This window comes from Helicoverpa zea, chromosome 3, assembly GCF_022581195.2.
Source record: "Helicoverpa zea isolate HzStark_Cry1AcR chromosome 3, ilHelZeax1.1, whole genome shotgun sequence".
NCBI lineage: Eukaryota > Metazoa > Arthropoda > Insecta > Lepidoptera > Noctuidae > Helicoverpa > Helicoverpa zea.
Window position 1 is genome coordinate 766082 of NC_061454.1, and position 24495 is coordinate 790576.

The 24495-nt window shown below is 34.9% G+C and overlaps 1 protein-coding gene across 1 annotated transcript; it reads right to left on the minus strand.

Moving 5' to 3' along the window:
* Window positions 1–1074: 1074 nt before the first annotated feature.
* On the minus strand, window positions 1075–24150 carry LOC124645776 (lysosome-associated membrane glycoprotein 2-like). Its single transcript, XM_047185657.1, has 6 exons — window positions 23937–24150; window positions 21287–21679; window positions 6662–6886; window positions 4848–5036; window positions 3518–3669; window positions 1075–2963 (listed from the first exon to the last, which is right to left on the minus strand). The coding sequence occupies exons 1-5, from the start codon at window positions 23992–23994 to the stop codon at window positions 3527–3529; spliced, it is 1008 nt and encodes a 335-aa protein (XP_047041613.1). The 5' UTR covers window positions 23995–24150; the 3' UTR covers window positions 1075–2963; window positions 3518–3526.
* Window positions 24151–24495: the final 345 nt, after the last annotated feature.

The following is a 24495-nucleotide window of genomic DNA, read 5'->3' on the forward strand; positions in this document are numbered from 1 at the left end:
ATAATATTAAACAAGTTAGTGCTGATCCATAGATCTGTTCCAATCGAATATCGATAAAATTGAAAACGGAACTCAAACTATCGATTTCTTATTTTTCATATTTTGCCTTGATTTATAATAATCGCATTTCATAGACAGTGAGGCTTTTTACGAGGCTATGTAAATATGTTAGAATACACAACTCTAGAGCAAATACTCCTGTAAATAGAGTACTTAATATTTCCACCAGTATTCTTATGATAGATGTACATAATAATTTAGTTTATTTTTCTTTAATTTTTTTATAATTAACGTAGGATAGAGCACGGAGTAATTTTATAGAGATGCTGTAGATCAGAGAGTCAATTACAAATTCTTGTTTGAAAATTACTTATATCCGAATTTAGAATCTCCTCCTTTTTAGAATTCGGTTAAGTGAAGCCATATTTACTCCGTGACCAAATAATAATTATGAAATAACGTGACAAAAAGTTGTTGAAATCAATATGATTATTATTGTTGAAGGAAAGATGCATTTAAATAATAGTCATTAGTGTAATCTAGACAAATAATATGCTGTAGGAATTGTTATTATTTGTAAATGAACAGCTATATTCTCTAAAATTTTTTGAACACTAGGATTGTTAATCTATCCTGATTGACATTTGTTGGTAAACCACTACACTGTGGTTTTACACTAGAAGACATATAGAAATTATGTTATTGACGCCAGAATAATTTTACATTAAATAATTGAATTGTTTGATTTCACTTTCATCTTACCAAAAGACCATATTGTTATTTAACATTGTTCTATTATGAAATTAATAATTTGATTGCTGACTTTTCGGCATACACTTTTTATAAGATGTGGTTGCGAGCACTTTATGTTCAAGCAAGTAATAATGTAGTATTGTAAATAAATAAATAGGGATCAGCTTTAATAGTTAAAAAGAGCGATTCATTGTCACAAAAATAATTTATTTAAGAAACAAGTGTTCAGTAGAATATAATTGTACATAAATAGTTTGGTCGATGTATATAAAATACGTATTTATTATACCTGCTTTTCAGAGGAGAAATAAAAGTCGACTGTGGCAATAAAAAACATTTATTTCTTTTTTTCGAATCGTGTACATCAATCGGCACGGCTTACGAAAAAATGAATATTTGATACTAAACTGAGATGTCTTAGTTTTAGTATTAAAGTCACATTTTTAGTAAGTTTGTCACCAACCTGCTATACGGCCAACTGTTTGGGTAGAGGAATCAATCAAGTGTTAAAAATAGAAGTCTTATAAGTGGGCCGTATATCAGGTCCTAAGCGGAACTTAGGTCCCGATACCCTTCGCTTCCATCACCCGGCGAGCTACCTGCAGTCGATATTATTGCCGAGACTTGATATAATTGTAGTATTGTGTATTAGTTGTTGATACCCTCGACTGCAAGGAAACTGCCAACTCTGGGCAATTCATTGCCATTTACAAATATTATTTATTTATACTCTGAGACCACAGTATTAATGAAATGTCCATTCTGCGGTTATCAGTGTTGCCATTCTCAAAAAGAGCTCCTTTTCGTATATTTAAGTATTTTTTCCATTGTACTTAGGTGATGTTTTATTTTTTTACGTGGCAACACTGGTGACCACAGATCTACATAAATACAGCAATGATATTGTCCAGCTTTAAATTGTTACACTTAAAATAGTCTGAATACTAAATTCTAATAAAATAAAGACACTGCATTCATTTTATTATAGACTAACTATAACTAAAACGGATTTAATTATTATATTTACGGATATTATGGATATTTTCGACAAAAAAATTGACTCCATATACATACAATGTTAAGTTATACTTGCATATAACTGAAATGATAACATCTTTGGACTAAACAAAGCACATACAAAATATAAAAGTCTAAAAAATCATGAATATTTAAATAATATAATTATTGCAAATTTTGACGAACATAATATACTATTCTACCCTCCTTCGTTAATAATTACTACTACATCACATTTTTACAATGTTACTGTATCTATATCAATTGGATTTTTATAGCTTTTTTACACTATTATGGCCGAAACGAAAATGGCTTAAAGTATTATAATTTTTAAAGATTTATTATTTTTCACATAACATAGCTGTTTTATAAGAAATTAAACTTGATAATGGATACAGTCATATAATAGGAAACCAATTGAAGGAATTATTTTAAAATCAATGAATCAAATATGGAATAATCAGTATTTTTTTATAATTTTGAGCAAATTCAACTATACACTATCTGCCCGCTAAAACTGAAAATTTTAATTATAATGTTATCTCAATACATGAGCTATTTTATTATAATTTTTATTCAAAAATTACCGGTCAGTGTGCAAAACTTCGAAAACAGGAAATAGGTAAAACAAAATATGGGATTAGAGATTAAAAGGGAATACGTATTCGCCTAACTACCGTCTCCATATTCAATCTATCTGTTGGTTTTGCTTAATAGAGAGAGGCAACACTGATGTCAACATTCTATCCCAACTCAACAAAACATCAGTTACCTCCCCACTCTGAGACATTTAATGGTTACTTAAGTAATGGTGGCTTAAGCCATTCCTCAGTGAAGGATTTGTATGACAATTCGTCACTAAGGAGTGACTTAAGTAATCATTAAATGTCTCTGAGTGGGGTGGTTAGAGTATTGGGGAATGGCCGTTAATGTTTGCACATAGACCGATAACTTCGGCCAAATACTGATGATTTCGATTAATAAGCAGAATAACCAGGCCTTTCAAAGGACATACTTTAGTTTTTTTTTTATGTTTGCTAAATGAGATGGCTATATAATAATAATAATGAGAGATAGACAGGTGTAGTTTAGTCAGGTGCGGGTAAATGCGATGCAAACAATGTATAACTGTTTTCTATATTTTTTCATTTCACGTATTGACTACTATCGCCGATTCTCCGAACGGCTGCTTTCTGAAATAGAGGGGTTTTGTAAATAAATGTATACCTTATTACATTTTATTTTGTCTTCAGGGTGAGAAATAGATGAAACTACTATAACTAACAATTAGAATAAACAATAAATAAACGAAGTAATTTGAAGTTGAAGGAAAATTATCGCTGTTCCTCTTTTGAAATGAGTAATAAATATCAATGTCAAGACTTTTATAGATTTAAAATAACATAATGACAGATGTTGCTTTTATATCCGTTAACTGGGTTGAGGTCAGTTAGGCAGTCGCTCCTTGTAAAACACCGTTACCCAGCTGGATCCGGCTAGACAGGTAGCTGACCCCAAAATACCTGAAAAAGGCTCGGGAGATGATGAATGACAGATGTTGCTTTACAACTTTGTTTTTTTTTTTCATCGTACTCCCCACATTGAGCAAGCGTGGTGATTAACGCTCAATCTTTCTCCGTGTGAGAGGAGGCCGCAGCCCAGCAGTGGGACGATAAAAATGCTGTAACTTTGTACTTCAGTTCAGTGTGCTGTGAACTTATACATACTATGTAGTAGAGGTACTTACAGGCACAGCCTACATGGAGAGATACCCGCGGGCGGCGGAGCGGCGCCGGCCCACCAGGTAGGCCACCAGCACCACCACCACCAGCCCGCCTAGCGCGCAGCCCACGGCGATGGGCACCGCGTCAGGGACGTCGCCGCCGCCGCATTCACGAGCTGGAATATAAACATCAAGTATTAGGACAAGTCGGGTGGAGCCGCGGGAAACTGGCTAGTATTATGTAGCCTACCTGACCTAAAATTTTGCTCTACAGAATGTTCAGGCACCGTCTGCCATTTCTTAACAAAAAGTTAACCTACATCTGTTCAAGTTTGGTATGGTATTAAAAATGCATTATTTTTTTAGGACCAGTTGCCTGAGCCATTTTCATTGTGGAAGTAACAAGTTTGATTTAAAAAAAACGCTCTTGTTTTTGGTTACGCATATTTCTCAAGGAAATAATGAAATAGCACAATTTCAATCATGTTTATTCAAATAGTTAATTGGTCAGAACATTTAGAACAGTATCATTTTCTAGATAATTTGGTATATCAACCTACGAAAACTGTTCAAACATATTTACTAACTTAAGACCGTATATGTAGGTACAATGTAGTTTTATGTCGCTTTAGGATTTAGATTTCCTGAGCTGACCCTGAATGTCACCGACGATTAAATAATTATGAGCGTATAATTATCCAATCGAAGTTTAATGTCCGTCCGTCACAGCCCGACATTATTATTGTCTCCATTAAATCCGTTTTATTAACAAATAATCATTTTAATAATAGCTACAATACGAGTATCACAAACTTGTTTTCTTTTCAGTAATATCAAGTATTTTAAATAAATAAATATGTATAATGAGACCAAAGCCAGTTTTTTAACATAAATAAACATGTAAGCGTGTTTAAAAACCGCAGCATTGTGACCTGCGCACGCGCAGCCAGACGCGCGATAAGCGATAAGCGACTCGATAGCAGAGCCGATAGCATCAGGACTGTTCGTTATATACTGTTATTCATTACATTAACGTCCAACCGCTGTTTTGTATTGTTTTTATTTTTAGTGTAAAAATGTAGGACATGATACACGAACCTTATCGTTATATCAAAATAAATATCCCGTTTCTGAGTCAACAAAGTGATAATTGCAATTTAATTTTATAATATTGCGAAATTTTATGGAAATCATTATCATACTTTTACCGTCTAAACCCAAGTTATATCTATCTATCTATCTATCTAAGTTTGTTTCATCCAGACAGTGTATCAAGGCCGTGGTAGCTTTCGAAGCCCGTAAACCACCTGTACCATGTTAACCTCTTAACCTATAAAACAAAAGCAGCACTCACCAGCGCTGAACTTGGTATCAGGCACAGTCCTGTAGGCCTCCTCCTGCAGCCTCGACAGCGTGAGCACGGCGACGGCACTGGCCGACTCCGAGGTCATGTTGAGGCGGGTCTCCGGCTTGCAGCGGTAAGAAGTCGCCAGGGGAGTCAGCCACTCCGCGCCGTGGTAGAGGTCCATTGGCTCCTTTGATGCTGGAAAGAGTTTTTGAAGATTAGGGATGAATCTAAACTTTAAAGTAAGTAATATAATAATAAAAAGGAAACGTTTGTTGGTCTGATAAGCTCAGAAACTAGTGAACCGATATAAAAAATTCTTTCACTGTTGGAAAACTAGACTATTCCCGAGTAACATAACATATTCAGTCCGTGTATGAGAAGAAGTTTTTCCGGGATGCGAGTGAAACCGCGGATAAAGAGTTAGTTTAAAATATAGAATGTATAATAGCTTATACAGGGAAAATAAATTATATTGCGAAGGTCATCGTAAGAAGATTCATAATTATTTATTAGAATATTAGAAGTTCTTCCTTTTCTATAATAAACCCTTTATTGGAGATTTTTATGAAAGTCGTAAAAAAGTAATTAAAGATCACGAATCCATGATTGAGATTGCTATATAATAAAATGCTATAGGTAGGTATGCTAAAAATAATACATTATCCGAAGCTTATCAGTAATTAAGTTACCAACTAAAATGTGTTTAAAAACATACCTAACGGAAGTTCACACAGCATTTGCGCACACGCATCGGTAGGACAGTCCGAATATAACGGTTATCATGACTAAAAGTTAAAGTTCCGGTTGACTCAGAAATTATGAGGAAAATCCCACCAAACGCGAAAGTAAAAAGTGAATCGGAATCCGGGACGATATTTATTTCAAATCATTCTTGGTATAGCCAACAGGAAAATTACGAGTAATCAGAATTAGTATTTACCGGCTATCTTTCTAGTAATTTTGACAACAGTTTAACTATGTATTATATTAGTAGAAACAATGTTTTTGTTTCACCCTCCTAAAGGTTTCGAAACTACTGAGCGTATACACTCTTCTCGAGTAACATAGGCTATATTTTATCCCAGTACGGGTCCCACGAGACGCGAGTAAACCGCGGGAAAACGGCTAGTAATTTTATATACGACCAAATATCGTTAAAAATAGTATCGTTACAACATACTCTCACTATACAAATGCGTAATAAAACACATACATTAATACTGCGTGAGTACACAAATAAATACGTATAAATAAATCTCTGCATCGATAATTTCAAGTTCAGAGGTGAATTGGGGTCAGCCTTGTTGTACATTTAATGATTGAAGACAGTTTATACGAGCTATAAATCTTTGTAAAACAGGAATACCGCATCATTTTGTAGTAAGTATAGACGCCAGCGGATTAACCTTCCCGAATCTGTTAAATTGCCAGTCGAATGAAAATCGAATGGAACCTTCCACTATTGTGATAAAAGATCAAAAATCGATTGAAGAAATTTGACACATTTAGGTACGTTGACGTGCTGTCCGTACCTTACAAAATAAAGGTGTTAATAATTGAGTCTGAATACAAATAATGTGCACAAATTATTCTATAAGGAAGTCGTTGTTTTCCTCAACAATTGGAAACCTATTTAAATAATTGTGGTCAGTTTAACGCCCAATTTCAGTTAATTTTAAAAACGTGCGGGCCCAGCGACTCGCGCATGTACCAAAGCAAAATACCCATACGCGTGCTCTTTTCACTTGTCGCTTGCGCATTTTAACTTGCTTCAGCTACATGTACCATGTAAATAAATAAATAAATAAAAATATACTCACATCCATTAACAAAGTTGTCAGGAGATAGAGACACATTCAAACTCTTCAGTCCATACTCCTTAGTGGTATCATTCCTCTGGTACACAAACGTCATGTTGTTGGCCATGGTCGAGTTGACGGAGCTCATCCAGCTGATTATCAGCCACTGGTCGGCGTCTGCACAGCTGCCGTTGACCACCGTCGCGTTTACTGGCACGTTTAATTTGACGTACGATAGAGAGGTTACTGGAAAGAAAAAACATAGAATTTAGTTTTTTTTATGGTTTTGTGCATTTAGTTGATAGCCGGGAAACAGTGGATGCTGGTTGCTGAAGATCGAGCAGCGTTGCGAACTTTGGGGGAGGCCTTTTTCCAGCAGTGGACGTTTTAAGACAATATGGTTTAATATTGTTTTTTTTTTTTATGTAAGTGAAATCAGCACATTTTGAAAATTAAATGAGAAATATACAGCCCCAAAACCATCAATAAGTTGTCACATTAGGAAGAAGATGGTAGACGCACTATGTGGGTAAAGTTCATATATCAATTCTTATTTAGATTATGTTATCATAGGGGAGTATTGTCGACAAATCCGACATTGCGTTTTACATTCAAACTGAACATTGTCAAGCGTCTTTATGAGAGATAGAAAAATATGTTTGATTAGGAAGAAACGGCAAAACAAACTTCATATCACATTTCTAGTTATGAGAATCTTTTCAGTAAATAATAGAGAAGAAATTTAAATATACAATTGTTTAACGCAGACAATGTGTGCAATAACTTTCTGACAGTCTAAATAGTGTGTCTAGAACCTTGTAGATAAATAATACTATGTATTGCAATACTTCTTTGTCTTAAAAGAAACCCTACTTAGTAATTCAACAATATTTAATTAGTAATAAAGTAACTCAATATACGAACGGTAGCATGATTCATACATACAAACACATTTTGCAAGAATTTTAATCACAAAGAATATAAAAACTCTTTTATGTATTGTTGCATTTGTTTTTAGGGTTCCGTACCTCGAAAGGAAAAAACGGAACCCTTATAGGATCACTTTGTTGTCCGTCTGTCTGTCTGTCTGTCTGTCTGTCTGTCTGTCTGTCTGTCTGTCAAGACCCTTTATCTTAAGAACGCGTGGACGTATCAAGCTGAAATTCACATGAAATACTCGAGTCTATTGCCCCTTTAAGCTGTGAAAATATCAAACTTCTAAGTCAAGCCAATCAAAAGATACAACCGATTATGTCGATATTTTCAACAAATTTTCGACACTCGCAAAGGAATCAAAACCTACAGGGTACTTCCCGTAAACTCAGAATCTTGAAATTTGGCATGAAGCATTGTCATATAATGCAAATATAGGAAAAATTGCGAAAATCAAATTTTTTTGGTTGTATAATATAATAAAAATATTTTAATAAAATGAAACTTACTACCTTATTTCTCACGAACGAATAAAGGTACCAAATTGAAATTTATACCAAATACCTAGGTCTATTGTCCCTTTAAGCAATGAAAAAATCAAACTTCTAAGTTAAAGCGATCAAAAGATACAGCAGTTTTACCGAAACCTTAGACGAATTTCCGTCACACGCTAGGGAATCAAAACCTATACGGTACTTCCCGTGAACTCAGAATCTTGAAATTCGGCACGAAGCAACGTTATGTAGTACAGATAAAGGAAAAATTGCGAAACTGATAAATTTGAAGTTACATAAAATATAAAAATATTATTTTGCTTACATGACATAAAATATTTTATTAATTATTATAAACTTACTACCTACCCTTTTTCACATGAACGCGTAGAGATATTAAAGTTTTGAATAAAAAGTGAAATTCATATCAAACACTTCTTAAATATAATTGCCTCTAAACTGTGAAAAATTTTAAATCATTCAAAGGTCATTGGGCACCTTAGTATGGAAACCATACCCACGGCGGATACGAACGAAATGTAGCACAGTATAATGATAAAGGCTCTGATTTACTATGGCATTAGTCGCATCAATGTGAACCATGGGAATCTAGAGCAAATCAGGTGTAAACATCAAATATTTTCCTCATTTCAATGGGGAATTTAAACGACCACGTTTGACGGATTTGAGAAATCATTTCTTTGTAGGGAAAGAGTATACTCACCGTTTATTTCCATTGTCATCAGGTCAGGGTCTGATGATGGAAATCCTGAGAAATCGAGGGCAACTATCAGAAATTGTAGGCATGCATAGGATTAAAACTTGATTCTCAGATGTATGTCTGGTGATTCTATCAAACAGTGAAGGTTTAGAGCTTACCTGATGATGGAGACGTGAGAAAATCGAGAGAACTCCCTAACGGTATGTTTTAGTTACGTCGTGTTTGGGCTTATATTATTCGTATTGACGAGAACTTTTCACTTCACACTTCTAAAAACAACAAGAAAACTGTTTATATGCATCGGTGGTTAAATAAATATAGATGCATCCTCTAGACACCGACTTCTAGACCGATGCACCTAACATCTTTTTAATTTATTTCTTGCTTTTGTTTTCTTGTTGCTTTTTTATATGTTTGAAGTTAGATTTGTGTGCAAAATGCTACAAAATAAAATAAGCCGATTTTATAAAACCAATAAAGGGACAGAATTACACTTTTGTCAAGGCTCTAGAAACGTAAAGCCAGCAGACCCGAATCCTACTCTCTAGAAGTCGTTGTTACAATTCGACAGCTACAAGTCGTCAGGCGGTTTCGAAAAAACCTGAAACTGGAGCTCGTTAGGTGATTAATCCCCCAAAAATAAAAGATCCCATTAGTGTTATATAATAATAATAGCATATTCCCCACAGTAGTGAATTCTCATCACCTAAAATAAGCTCCAACACAAGGTTACGTTATAAATTGTAAAGGAGTTCCCATAACTATATCTGATCTTTGCTATCGATCCCACAATGGCAGTCAAACCTATCTATGTGGAAAGTCTTCGCCAATACGAATAAAATAACCCCAAGCACGTGGTAGTTGTAACATACCGTTCAGGATTTCCCTCGACTCTTTGTAGTCTCCATAATCAAATCAGCTCCAAACCTTCACTGTTTACCAATACCCTCAAAAATACACTCACATGTCTGGTTATGACTCGATGCGTGCCTACAATATTCAAGAGTTGCCCTCGATTTCTCAGGGTTTCCAGATCCTCATCAGATCCTGGTCATCCGAATTGGCATCTTCCTTCTTTATGAAAAGTTTTTAACAATAAAAACTAGCATTGCAACCTGTACAATCCTCTGAAACTGCTTGTCTTTTATATTTTTCAAACAATCCTGGACATTCGTCTTCATGGAATTTTAATAAAATATTTATATTTAAAGAAACGTCATACCATTCTCCACAATTTCAAACTACTTTGATTCATGTCCGCCACTTTTTACAAAGCGGGTCAGATATGACCTTTAAGACATAATTAGTTATTTTCAATCAAATTTCTGAAAGATGACTATAAAATGTTGTATATAAATAACTTTAATAAAATAACTTTTACAAGGTACTGGCCTACTATTTTAGTTATATTATAAAATAAAAAATATTAACTACTTTGACTCTCACGAAATTACCATAACTATGATTGTTCTAAACTGAACGGTTGGCCCGAGACTCACTTTTTATCTATACAGGATTTGTACGGAACCCTCGGTGCGCGAGTCCGACTCGCACTTGGCCGGTTTATTATTGTTTATTTTGCAGGTAAGTGACTGGGAATTTGAAAACCAGTTTCATCTTAAATAACAGTCTACTAACATCTATTACTACCCTACTATCATATTAGTCCAATTTAAGATGATTTTTTTTTGTTTGTGTTCCAAAGGGTCCGAAACTAATGAACCCATTTGAAAAAATCTTACACTGTTGGAAGCCTACACTCTTTCGAGTAACACAGTCTATATCTTATCCCGGTACGGCAGTAGATCCCATAGAGCACGAATGATCCCGCGGAAAACCTGCTAGGTCTCAAAAGGATTTGCCAAATCTACATTGGCACTATACCTTGATTTTTTTTTTAGATATATTATCATAAGATTCTATGTAATTCCAACATAATTATTAAAACAACCAACATGCTAAATGCAACAGAAACCGGTATCAGAACTTAGCGTGCATCGCATCGTGTGCTCGGCGAATAAACACAACTATTGTCGATCGTGTGACCTCCGCCACGACCGTCAAATGAAAAAAATCCTTTGTGCTCTATGATCACTATGAATGCAGCTATTGACAATATCGATTATCTTGCAGTGGAGAAATTACATGACCTGCTTTACGGTCGTTGTTTATTATCATTCCTATCTCTAAGTATCATTATGATGAGCTGGTTATGAATAGTTATTTACCAGTAAGAAGTGACAAAATATATGTCCTAAAAGTTGTTGTGTATAGTACTAAAAGTCGTCACGTTTCACCCGCGTCCCTTGGGAACTACTGCCAGTACCGGGATAAAATTTAGCTAATGTTACTCGGAAATAATGTAGCTTTCCAACAGTGAAAAATGTTTTTAAGTTGTGTTATTTTTTGTAATATTATGTACATAAGTATAGTTTTCAATATTTGTTTTATTCCACTCATTCTAGGCGTCAGGCGTAGCGTGAAGCAACTTTGTAACATTGGAGGAACGAGTGCATGTGTAAATATCGTACACATAATGGCAAGTAGTGCCATTGATCAAGTAAGTAAATGACTTTTAAGCAGCAAAATGTCCTACTGTCACCATACATCCATATACTTACCTATGTCTCGAGATAAATGAATAACTGACCCGTCGAAATCAATAAAGGAACTAAAAATACTCAAGCAGACTCTGAAAGTCTGAACAGTTGGCGTTCACGAAAATTCTACCGCCGAAACTAAAGTTACAACTGGACTACATAGTCTGAAATAACCCAAATAAGTCAATGCGTGGTGATTAACGCTCAATTATTCTACGTGTGAGAGGAGGCCTGTGCCCAGCAGTGGGACGATAAAGTCTGATGATGATGACGAAACTATAGTTATCGAGTTTAACGTAAAAACCTTTATGTAATAGTTTCATTGCAATATTTGGAACGTTCTACAGTTTCTTGTGATGCACTTGCAGTTACGACATAGCCGTATCTTTTGTGTTTGCTCAGAAATAAATCACTTTCACGTTCGTTGTGACGTTTTGAGTAGATACGTCGACGAAGCACGCTAGGCGTGAAATAATTTTACAATATAACACACACAATATACAATATAACACTACATTATTTTGTCATTCGTTAGTTTAAGTATGTGTTTTCAGAGAAGTCTAAGGATCCCTAAGGATAAAATAAAAATAGTATTTTTTTTTTCGATTCTAACCCGTTAAATAAAACTACTAAATATATATAAAAAAAAAAAAAAAAAAAAAAACATAAAATAAGTCTTGTATCCAAAAACTGCCTTAACAAGTTACCTAACTCATCTACGTCAGTACCCAGTGACGTAAAAGGAGACAAATTGGTTATCCCACACATCTGACGTAGCTGCGTATACCAATAAGTTAATAATTTTGTGTGAGTCAGCAATGCACTGAGCTGCATATGAGGGGCTTCTTAAACCATTACTTCTATTCATGGAGAACAAAATGAATAGCAGAGGTGCCATAACGGAAAATCGCCTAAGAAAGTAGCGCGCCAAAATGTGGGACGAGCAACGTAACTGCTTTCGCCCTTCTATGGACCCTATATTTTTTTGTAATACCAAAAAACGTTGACAGATGTCTCAAAGAACCCGAATGCCTCGTTCGTTCACTCATAACTGATCGTTTTGGTCATGCCCATCGTACGAATTTGACCTAGTAGAAGGCGCCTGGCTTACCTGCATTATGGCATCTCCGCTCATCTTTCATTACTCCGTGCTTCTATCGCGTATTCACGAGTCACGTCAAGGTTAGCACGTTCATTTAGTTTCAGTAAGTAATTAGTACTGTAATTTTTAGTCCATATTTATATTTTAAATGTGATTTATTATTATTAGGAACTAGTTCCTAGTGCAGTTATATTATTTTTTCTTTTACTTCCACTAATACGTAAATAGTACATTACTTCCCTGTCACTGAGTCATACGTGATACACGCTGATTGTTTGACTTTTGTGTCTTCTGCCTCAGTTGAGAAACCTTTATTTACTAGGTAAATTTTGAGAGATTTATTCTTATTTTTAGCCGTCATTCATATTGTGCTTGTATCATAAAGTCTCTAAATGTTCTTTCATTACACTTATCAAGTTATTTCCTTATTATTATGAGCTACATATTCAGTAGGTTTGTCATTGATTTACATTATCTTATCACTCACACCAAACGTACTTACTCAACTATTCGACATAATCGTATATTGTTCCAAAAATAATTTCTCGTTTGTAATGCCTACACCCATATGAATTCCTAGTTTGAAAGAATTAAGGTATACTAATATAATATTTTAAAAATATTTTTTTTTGTTTTTACCTTAAAAGCTCCGAAACTACTGAACCGATTTGAAAAAAAATATACTGTTGGAAAGCTACACTCTTTCCGAGTAACATAGGCTACATTTTATCCCGGTACGGGCAGTGGTTCCCACGGGACGCGAGTGAAACCGCGGGAAATCGGCTAGTTATATAAATTGTCAAGCAAAGTCAGGATAAGTCAGGCAATAAAGAAATTAAATACATATATATAATATGATAGAACGTTATATGATTTAATAACAAAATAGACAATACATTTATCTCAGGAATTGACTACTCATTCAGGCATTCCGATAACCACATTTCATACATTTCATAGTTTACTTGTTGTCGGGGAATTACCGAGTCCTATAAAAAGGAAACCGCGGAATGATTAGAATACAGGATGTTATAATTTATATTATGTTGTTTCTATAGCTACGTAGGCATTGTTAGATCGATAATGCACTTTGGCTGTTACTAGCAGACTTGCACAATGGTTATGTAGACTTCGTATATGTAAGCGCATAGGGTTATGACTTCCCATGGCGTGTAACCGCGTACGTTACATACGCTTATTATGCAGGTGTGGGGCAAACAAGTTAGGCTTACGATTACATATGTGAAAAAGTTAAAATTACAAAGTTTTAAAAACACATTTTTATTATACTATCTAAATTCTAAAGTACCTCAAGTACAGCTTTAAATTACCTATGCTAGCAGATTCCCAGTTCTTCCACCCGCCTCCTAAGGGACTACTCTTTATACTCCTAGGCACTCAAATAAAGTAACTTTCTACTGGTGAAAGAATTTTCAAAATCAGTCTGGTGGAAGAAGGTAAGCTTACCTCTTAAGTTAAGATTCGCAATATAAAATACATCGTAAAGTTAACAAAATTCCATAGCGACAAGGGTACCTAGTTTCATTAATGAATGTCAACAAACCGGCAACAGAAGTACACAGGTGCTAACAGTTACCGTACAATGACTAGGCTAGGCATATAGTAGCTAGCTAGAGCTAGCCAAGCAACACAGTTCATCTACTTAACACGACGCATGTGCGACCGAGTTTGCTTCGACACAGTTTTAACGACTACGAATGAGTGATGGACAGAAGTCCCATTAAATTCAGGAATATTAACTTTTATATAAAGTTATATTGAGGAGTTAGAGTCCAGAAAAAACTATAATATAAGAACTTTTGAAATGTAATATTACTGTAATTTGCTTTGGGTTTAAGACCACAGGTACACGTATAACCATAGTAGGCTTCCTATCAAAATCTACTGATAGTTTCCTCAACTACTTTTTTAACGTCTACATTTTCTACTTTATTATTAGCTACCGATTTTCCTAGATATATTTAAAGTGCACCTTCTGTTTCACCCACGAGGGGACATTCGACACACATTCGTACGTTACTTACTTAGTCGCGCGATGACTCACCGCACTGAATCAGCGCAGGCGCAGCTATGTCGCTCACTCACTGTTTACATCTCACCTTTCTTCGCGGAATATACTAAATGAGATACGATATCATGTTAGTAAGAGTAAGATTTTTAATGAACTTCGACCTACAATTGGAATGTCTCTTTTTTAAAGAGAAACTGAATGATTGATCAATGCACAACTAAATCGATGCTTGGTTCTTAAAGCATTAAATGCCAAAATTCGTGAAATGATGTAAGAAATGTTTGGAAATCACATACGGATTCCGGTAAAACCTCAGGAAAACCGCTTGTGAAAATATACTTAAATTAGCATTTAATTGCATACAAAAACCAGAATCAGAAATATAATAAGAATAAGATCAATAGATGCAAAGCCATAGATTTCAAACGGAGTATGACATAATTTACTAAACTGGCACAGAAAGGATCTATAAATGGGACAGAAAGGACACACTACCAATGTCACATTACTTTTTCCCTTCAGAGAAAAAGGTTATTACTTCAGTAAGCCCACGCTTCATGATAGTTTGATTCTTAGCTTCGGTAGTATTTACAGAAGATTAGGCATAATAAACACGCTGCTATCTGGTACTACGATGAGACGTGACCGATAACACAGTGGGTGGCACGTCTGCGATAGCAAACAGTAACTAGTCTATGTACATTCCTTATTAGAATAACTTCAATAAGTTACATATTTTTACTTCTGAAGGTTCATATGAAATCTCGTGAAACTGTGATTTCCTAAATTAATGGTTTACGGAAGTCACGAATTTTAAAGTAAATTAAATCTATATTTACACAAAAAAAAAAACTAATACAGGACTTCAAAAAATTGGTCCTCATCGCTGTCACCCGGTAAGGCTGGCGGCATTGCCTCGTTGAATGGCAATGCTTAAACGTTGATTTCTTTGGTTGAAATATTTTATGATCTAAATACATATGAGTAGGTATGTGTATTACGCTTTATCTTATCTTTCCAACCTTCGAATTAATTTATGCATCATGAAACGTTAATTTTAGAACGAAGACTTTGTCAGTGTAAAGGGATACACGAGCACTTTTTTATGATTGATTTTTGAGGAGTATTTTTAGCCATACATTTTGAAGTTACAGACATTGAAGGAATATGAATAACTAGATTACTGCCAAATATTGCCGGAATAAACTAACCACTAAATCTTGAGAGATTTGTAACTTGGCAAGAGTTTCTCAGAAATAGAAGTTTTCGAAGACATAGTAGTTACGCATAATAAATAATATGCTATCTAGAACTCTAGGTTAGAAAATAAATGTATACTGTTTAAACAAACCGTTGGTACGGCATAGATATTATAACTTCAACAGTTAAGTAAACAGACTACAGCTTGTGTTATATCTACATACAAGAATAATGTAAAATAAACTAGAATAATATTATTGTTCAATAACATATTTTTATAAATAAATGAAGGAATCGAATCCCACTTATAATGGAAAAACATTAATCTGCCAAGCCTTTTCCCAACTATGTAGGAGTCGGCTTCAAGTGTAAACAGATGCAGCTGAGTACCAGTATCTTACAAGGAGCACCTGCTTATCTGACCTCCTGCACCCAGTTACCCGGGCAACCCAATACCGCTTAGTAAGACTGGTTATTAGACTTACTGGCTTCTGACTACCCGTAACGCCTGCCAAAGATATTCAAATGACAACCGGGACCTACAGTCTACCGTACTTTCCGAAAAATGGATGGAATAACATTAAAATTTGTTTCATTAAGTAGCAAACTTAATTACTCTTAACATCATTTTACGTTTAAATAAAGATTTTATATCGTTCATTTCATTTATAGTTTATCTTAACAAAGTTTATTGACCTCCGTAGATTATTATTTTTGGAATACGCACAGACACAAGTGGAAAATATTTGGATATCTACATATTTTATGGTCGGGTCTTTAGAGGTCCACGCTTCAATTCAACAAAAATAAAACAAGTTAAAAACTCTTTTACCAGCTGTATAAAATCCCACAAATATTATAAATCCCGACCCGCTGTGGGTTAGCAGCGTGAGGGAGTGTCAGACTCGTACTGACTAAAACCCATCATGTTCCTTTGCTGAGTTTGTCTTTGGTTTGCTGAGTCTATATGTTCTTTCAGTGTAACATTGCCTAGCAGTTCCCTCAGGAAGCGGTTGAAACCACGGATGGAAGCTTGTAATTACAATATAATAATATACATGTAAATAGTATGTAGTACCACATAATATGACTGACTACAGAGCGCCATTGACTGTTATCATTGAATGCAAGGGGCGTTTGCAATGCGTCACTACTTATCAATACCATTTGTACTTGAAATTAGATTATTTTATTTATTTGCACTCTGTTTTCCCTTGAATCGACAGTATTGTGTACTCCCTACCAACTCCTAAGATGTATTTTCTGCGACATCTACATGTTTCGGACGGCAGGTTAAACCGTCATTGATCATCTTTGGCAGTCATTACGGGTAGTCAGAAGCCAGTGAGTCTGACACCAGTGTCACCAAGGGTATTGGGCTGCTCGGGTAACTGGGTTGAGGAGGTGAGGTAGGCAGTCGCTCCTTGTAGAACACTGGTAGGTAGTGGAGTACTCAGCTTGGATGTTGTGCCATTTTTTCCTAGCAAAAATAAAAGTATTGAAGAGTGGGCGTTTTAACGGCTGTCATTTGTTGACGTTGAAAAATTCTGATTAATCTATTTGAATGAACAATTTGTGATTTAATAGCTGAATTCAGTTGTTTAGATTTTAGAATGAAACTTGATAACAATACTATGTGTATTCTATACTTTCATATTCACAAGAACTCATTGTCTTCGTGAAAAATAAACCACGAATTTCATTACCATACAAATCAAATACAATAGAGAAATTGTCATGAAAAAATAAATTGTTTCCTATTTATATTATTCTCCTTCGTCTTTATTTTCGTTTGATTAACTCAGCTTCTACATTTTGTTTTGAAAAAGTCTAAACTAATCTTATAAAGCAAGTTGTAGGACAGATCGAAAAAAATTTTTTGAGTTCCATGGAACTGTCTACGAATTACTACTCCTGTGGAAACACGGTGCATTCAGTACAGTAGTTTTACCAAATATTAGATTTTAATAAAATATTAATGCGATTATTTAAATCACATATATTTTTTACAAAAGCCACCGTTATCTTCAGACCAACCGATTCGGCCTGTGCTAATTATTATAAAGGCCACATACATTAATTATGCGAAAAAACAAACATTTTAAATAATCGCAAACCACTATCGATTATAATGTTTAAAATTATAAATTATATTATCAACACATAACTAATTAAATCTGTGGTACATACAATGTTTAAAAAAAACACGTTCTGAAGTCGACTTGATAATTTTGTACATCTGTTTAAATTTTGTTTAAAATCACGTTTGTTTAACTAATAAAATCACGACACGATGTACTCAAATATGTATAATATTAACAATGTATGGGTATTCTGTAACTTTTGCAATGTAATGGTCTAGTATGTACGCATCATCATCACCCTGGTCTACTGGACATTGGTCTTCTACACCTTCTACGCCTTTCGAAAATCCTCACTCCATGTACTATGTTTCTACACTAAAAGTCTTTTGACACGAATCTATACTTAATAGATATATTGCTTGAACGCGCTATAGAAATCAAAACTAATACTAAGAAGGTAGGCCATTTATCGAGGAAGGTTATAGGCTACTCCGAGTGAACTTAAATTAGCGAGACGAGACAAGGCAAGGGTAACCCAATTAAGTATCTCCAGAATATAGGTAAACCATGTGTTATACTATGTCTTTCAAGAATATTAGTGCTTAATTATGTTTTTGGCAACATGTACCACTGCGTCATTCCAGTTTCCAATAGGTAAGTCTTACGAAAGGTCAAGAACATATTATACGTAATAAGAATAACGTTATTACTACTAGGAATACTTACAAGCGAACTCGGGATATTGAACGAGTGTAGAAAATGGTTACACAAGCAGATAAGACGCCAAGAAGTAGAAAAATACGTAGGTTATGGAGAAAAATTATAATATTGTTTTTCGTCTGATAATGGCGTCCACGGCCGATTTCGGCCACGGCGGCTGCTCTCATTTAAGGAGATCAGCCAGCTGCGCAGGACATATTATAGTGCACGAGCATTTGCGCAGACACAGGTGCACTCCTATTCCTTCACTCTCATAACCCGATGGGACGACAATCCGACACGACCGGAAAGAGATCAGGCGCAGGACCGACATTTACGTGCTCTCCGATGCACGGGTGAATCAATCACCAACTTCCAGACTACGGGCTGCTTTGTGAAAGTTTTTAAGAAAACCCACAAAGCGAAAAGTCTGATAATACATATTATAAATTACGAAACACTTTTATAAAAATTATAAGCTAAGTTATTTTATTTTCAAAAATAATCTTTAATCAAAATCTAAAATCCAAAAAGTGCAAAAAAAAGAAACTGAGAAATATTTCTGTTTCTTTTTTTTTTTGTTCAAAATATCAAATCTACTAGTTCCTACGTGGGCATCGAAGCCACGACCCTGAACACACAAGCGGTTGCATCGTTTCATCAATTACAATGACCCTGCAGCGTATAATGCCAAACCTGTAGGTGATTAAACCCGGAACTAAATAAGGCCAAAGGATTTTTTAAATCCATTGGCGCTTCCTAAAGGAGATGGCCAAAAAAACACCCAGAGTCGACAGAAACTTCATATGTACGATTGGATTCAGTATAATGTAAGGATTAAAAAAAGTATTTCATATCATCTAAAAACCATGGGGTTCTCTTTTTATAACGTTTTTTCGATCATGATTTTAGTTCACAGAAAAGTTTACTTTTACCGTTTCATGTTCATTAGAAGTTGAATGCAACTCATGATTGGACCGTTTTGCATCGCTAAGTCATTTGTAACATTTGACAATGTCACATGGCGCGATTTTCAAAGACAATTTTTAAAAAGACGTTTCATAGCCAGTTGTGAAGGTTGCATATAACTGCGAAACCTCTCCAAGTATGTAAGGTCGGTGCTTTCGTGTTTGGAGTGGTTAAATATAAGACCTTTTAATCACCAGGCAATCTCAGTAACTATGGGGATATTACTGTTGGCTAGTATAATCTTAGTGTACATAGATTTTTTTTATGTTCCTTGATGTAAATGATCTTTAAAATCAATATAAATTCAACGACCTATTTTTGTGAAAATATGATATAGCTCCTATACCCCATGGATTTCAGGCTGGAGTTTTTGGCACCATCAAAGGTCTATCATAATGAACCTATTGGTAAGCATTTCATTGCTGTCGATTCTGGGTTTTTTTACTATGAAAATTTGGCCATCTCCTTTTAAACTTTACGGTTATTGGAAAAATTGTAGGAAGTTTTAACTATGTATGTAAAAAAGCAATGTTGATGTTTAGTTTCCTATTAATAAAATTGTTATGAACATACTTTCGTTGCGTGAAACAGTTTCGTTTTGTTACTAGCTATAGTATGGTCCGTACAAAAGCCGTTTTATCGTCCCACTGCTGGACACAGGCCTCCTCTCACACGGAAAAGGACTGAGCGTTAATCACCACGCTTGCTTAATGCGGGTTGGTGATTCCAGACATAGTCCAGGTTTCCTCGAGATGTTTTCCTTCACCTTTAGTCATTGGTGTCTAAGATATACTTAGAAAGCACAATCAAATAACTTTACTATTTTAAAGCCATTTGACACTTCTCCTGAAGTAAAGGTCCGAATTCGCAAGTTTCTAAATATGAATTTGTCAAAAATATTAAAATTACTTTGCAGATGCTATAATCGTATATTTATCAGACCCTTACATATTTAATTTTGGGGAATTCAAAAACATTTGAATCACAATAAGATTGGCACCTTTCAAAAAATACTACCTGACAAAAAATATTACACCAAGAACTTGTTTTGGGAACAACATTTTGATTTTTGTCACAATATATGGCCCAGTGGTCTAATTTTGATCCCGCGTTGAATTAATTTTAAAGCCTATTTTGGAGTAATTTTCAGTTGGAAAAGATAAGTTTTTTTGTTGAATAGATGTTCACAAAAAAAAATTTAAGGCTATATTTTATACGGCCCGATTTATTAGAGCATATCAATAAAAAAATATTTGTCTAATAATCTTGTACAATGTACATCAACAAAAAAAAAATACATCATGACTTTTGATAAAGTGTAATACAACTTTTTTAGCTACCTGTTTTTACACCATCAGTAAGAGGAAAAAATATAAAAATTATTAATATAGCCATAGACATTTAAAATAGCTTTCTGTGGGTGTAGCTCATTATCATTTTTAATAACTAACACTGACAAAATGATGTCATCGGTTTTATAAAAAAAAAAAACGGAATTCAATATTGTTTTTTTTAATGTAATTTTAGCAATCAAGGTAACTGTTTAAAGAATGCTTTTCAGGCTTAAACTGTACTTGAACCCTTATTGCTAGGTTTTTGATGTGAGTGAGTACAAAAAAAAAATAGACTTTGGGGCTGTATTTGGTAATTACAAAATGTGCTGATTTCTGCTAAAAATACCTTCAACACTTGCATCAATTTTCAAGGCAAGATTCAATTTATCATAACAAATTAAAAACCTATTTGAAATGAAATGCTGGGCAAGAAAAAAAACTCAAATAATAATAGGTATAACAAAGAGGTTTGACTCACCACTGTCGACAACCTTGGTGTAAGTCACATTGAGCTGAGCTGCAAACTGCACCAAGATGCAGGTCACATTCTTGCTGTCCGTGTACATCCATGTTCCCTGGTCTGGGGGAGGAAGGGGTCCCGGGGCTGGGGTTGGGGCTGGAGCTGGGGCTGGAGTGGGGGCCGGAGTTGGCGCTTGTGTTGTGGTCGTCGTGGGTTTAGTAGTTGGGGGTGTAGTTGGGGGCGTAGTTGGGGGCGTAGTTGGGGGCTTAGTTGGGGGTGTCGTCGGTGGGGTGGTGGGCGCAGCAGTCGTAGTAGGCGCGGGCGTTGTATCTGGTTCGGGGGTGGTCAAGTCTTTGTGAGGATCCACGGGAATGATGATTGTTTTTGGTGTTGTGATCGGTTCACCGGCACCTGTGGACCAAAATGTTTGTTAGAATCAGTAACAAATTTCAGCTTATGATGCCTGACATACACTATTGGACTAATTGAATGTGCCATACCACTGTAACCGTACAACTTGAAACCGTACAAATAGACTGTAGTAAAATAAAATACATTGATTGAAAATCTCCCCTGATTAAACTCATCCTCTAAAATCTAAAATTTAAATACAAAATTGATGATAAAGTATATTGAACAATCTGAGTCAGCATCAGGTTACAGCAGGTCATTTGAATATCTCTGTATCAGTGTGCACACACTCATATGATGAATCATTGATATTGTCTGAACCATTAAGTCCTGTAACAATATTGACACATAGGGGCTAGTTTAGTGGTAAATAAATATAGAGTAATGCACCCCAATGTAATAACAAACCAGTTGTAAAAAAAGCTATAGAAATTGAGAACAGGAAATCCGACCTATGTACTTATGCTCATATGCCTATCTATATATATAAAAATGAAACCCGCTTTCCATTGTCACGACATAACATGAAAACAGCTTGACCGATTTGGCTGAAAATTAGAGGGGAGGTAACTTAGACCCGAGAGAAGGTTTTAGGATAGTTCTTGTCACCATCCGGCTACGGGACGCGGGTGAAACTGCGGGCGAAAGCTAGTATACCAATAAGAATGAGTAACATAAAATCATATACCTAACTTGCCTTTAGGAACCGAATTACAATTATGTGCAATAAATGGTGTGAATGTTGATTTACTGACAAAATTGTTTAAATTTTTTTTTTGTTTATACCTTAAGGCTCCGAAAATACTGAACCGATTTGAAAAATTCTTCCGTTTTTGGAAAGGACTCTTCCCAAATAACATAGGCTATATTTTATCCAGGTATTATTAAGAAGCTCCCCTAGTGTGCAAATGAAACCATGGGAAAATGGCTAGTATAAAATACTTTCGCAAAAGTAAGAATAATTTTCAATTGTTTTGCCAACAGAGTTTCTTTACCTAATTTGTCATAGTTCAATGACCATTGTTGTTATAAGGCCTATCAGTAATATGTTACATGTTCACAAAATTAACCTACCACCCGTTAATCACAGTATTTACTATTTAATAATTAATTAAACTTAATGGATCCTTGTTTTGTACACAACATTTTAGATGATTTGAATTAGTCATTAATACAAAGTCAAATATTGAATTAATGACTCATTATCTGCCTAGCCTTTTCCTAGCAGGTTAGCAGTGCACCCCAGCTCTCAGTCTCAGCCAACGGCTTCCAGTTTAAACAGATGCAGCCGAGAGTATTACATGGAGCCACTGCCTATCTGACCTCCAGAATAACCCAATAGCAATTAGCTCAGATGTCTAAAGAAAACTGGGATTCAAAATAAAACGTGCATTTGGAAATATAAAGGATCAAAAATATTGTCAGACCAACTGATGCAAACATGTTTCTTCTTCAATATGTATACTGGTATAGATTAAAAACCTTATAATAAAATATGGCTATTCTAGCAACTCAACTTATCTGTTAATATGTAGAACTTTAAATATAAAATGATTTCTTCTTATATCACAATCAGACACTATCTTTTAAATGTCTACCAACATAATAAAAATACATAGAGATTGCTTGATAGTGAACAAGTATTGTTATTGTCTATAACCTTCAAGTAGGTAACAAGTAATGATTTTGAAATGACCCCAAAAATATGTACATATCAAACTAGGTTTGAATGAACCAATTTATATTTATGTTCAGACCAAAATGTGGGTCATATACTTGCTTGTTGTGAAAATAGCCATTGTTTTAATGTGAAACGGTTATGAAAGAATTTTTGTGAGACTTTTCCTGTAAAGGTCATTTTATTCAATTATAAAAATGCTTAGCATTACTTACGAAGGTACTTCTTATAAGGTTTTTTTTTAGTTTTGTTGAATCAATAAGATTTATACAGATACAAGATGTTTAATAACTGTGTCATTATGTTAATATGAAGTACAGCATTACTTGTAATTTACGTACAACTAGCTAGACACATAGCTATATAGTCGTAACAATATAAAGTTGAGGGTACACTTTTCTAGAATGTCGGGGAACCACGGTAACGCTTACCTACTCGAACTCTTTTTTGTCGCTAATTGCGCAAATAACGCTCAATCACGACAACAAAGCGCTCAAGGCGTACTCTCGGACCGACATAATGATAAAAAGCAACAAAGAACCTATTGCAACACAAATAGTTGTACGAAATAACACTTACCGTACTGCGAACAACTGCATAGTACCACTAACAACAAACAAAACCTGAGACGAGACATGGTGGATGTATTGCGACGCAATGTTTTAGATAACTGTGCACGAACTATCTCACAATTATAAATGCGGTGCTAGTAAGTGATACGACGATAATCCGGTTGGAGAAACGTCCACGGATACGGAATGTCAATTGCAGACAGCTGAGCTGGGTTACCAGCTTAAACTTTTATATGCTACTAATTAGTGCACTTTGGTCAAATGACGTCATTATTGTTCAGTTTGGTGATTAGTGGTGATTAATTCTAAACCCTTAAATCCATTAGAGAAAACTGTATCATATAATACCTGTGGGGAATTTACTTTTCTTGGAATCGAATCATTAGGATAAAATCTTTATGATAAAAAAATAATTGTAGTATCTTACAAGCACAATTTGGGTTATGCATTCGAGACTCATTTTGACTCATCACCGAATAAAATCATATTTTAAAATTTAAAACAAATCATGTTTTATTATTAAAAATGTGTACCCCAATTAAATAGCTTTCTACCATTCTACTACC

Excerpts from the sequence above, each read along its gene's own strand:
- LOC124645776 (XM_047185657.1), bottom strand. The coding sequence starts at position 23,994 with ATGTCTCGTCTCAGGTTTTGTTTGTTGTTAGTGGTACTATGCAGTTGT. Across the intron at positions 21,680-23,936 it reads ATGCAGTTGTTCGCAGTACG|GTGCCGGTGAACCGATCACA; the intron begins GTAAGTGTTATT and ends TTTGGTCCACAG. Across the intron at positions 5,037-6,661 it reads TGACAACTTTGTTAATGGAT|CATCAAAGGAGCCAATGGAC; the intron begins GTGAGTATATTT and ends AACTCTTTCCAG.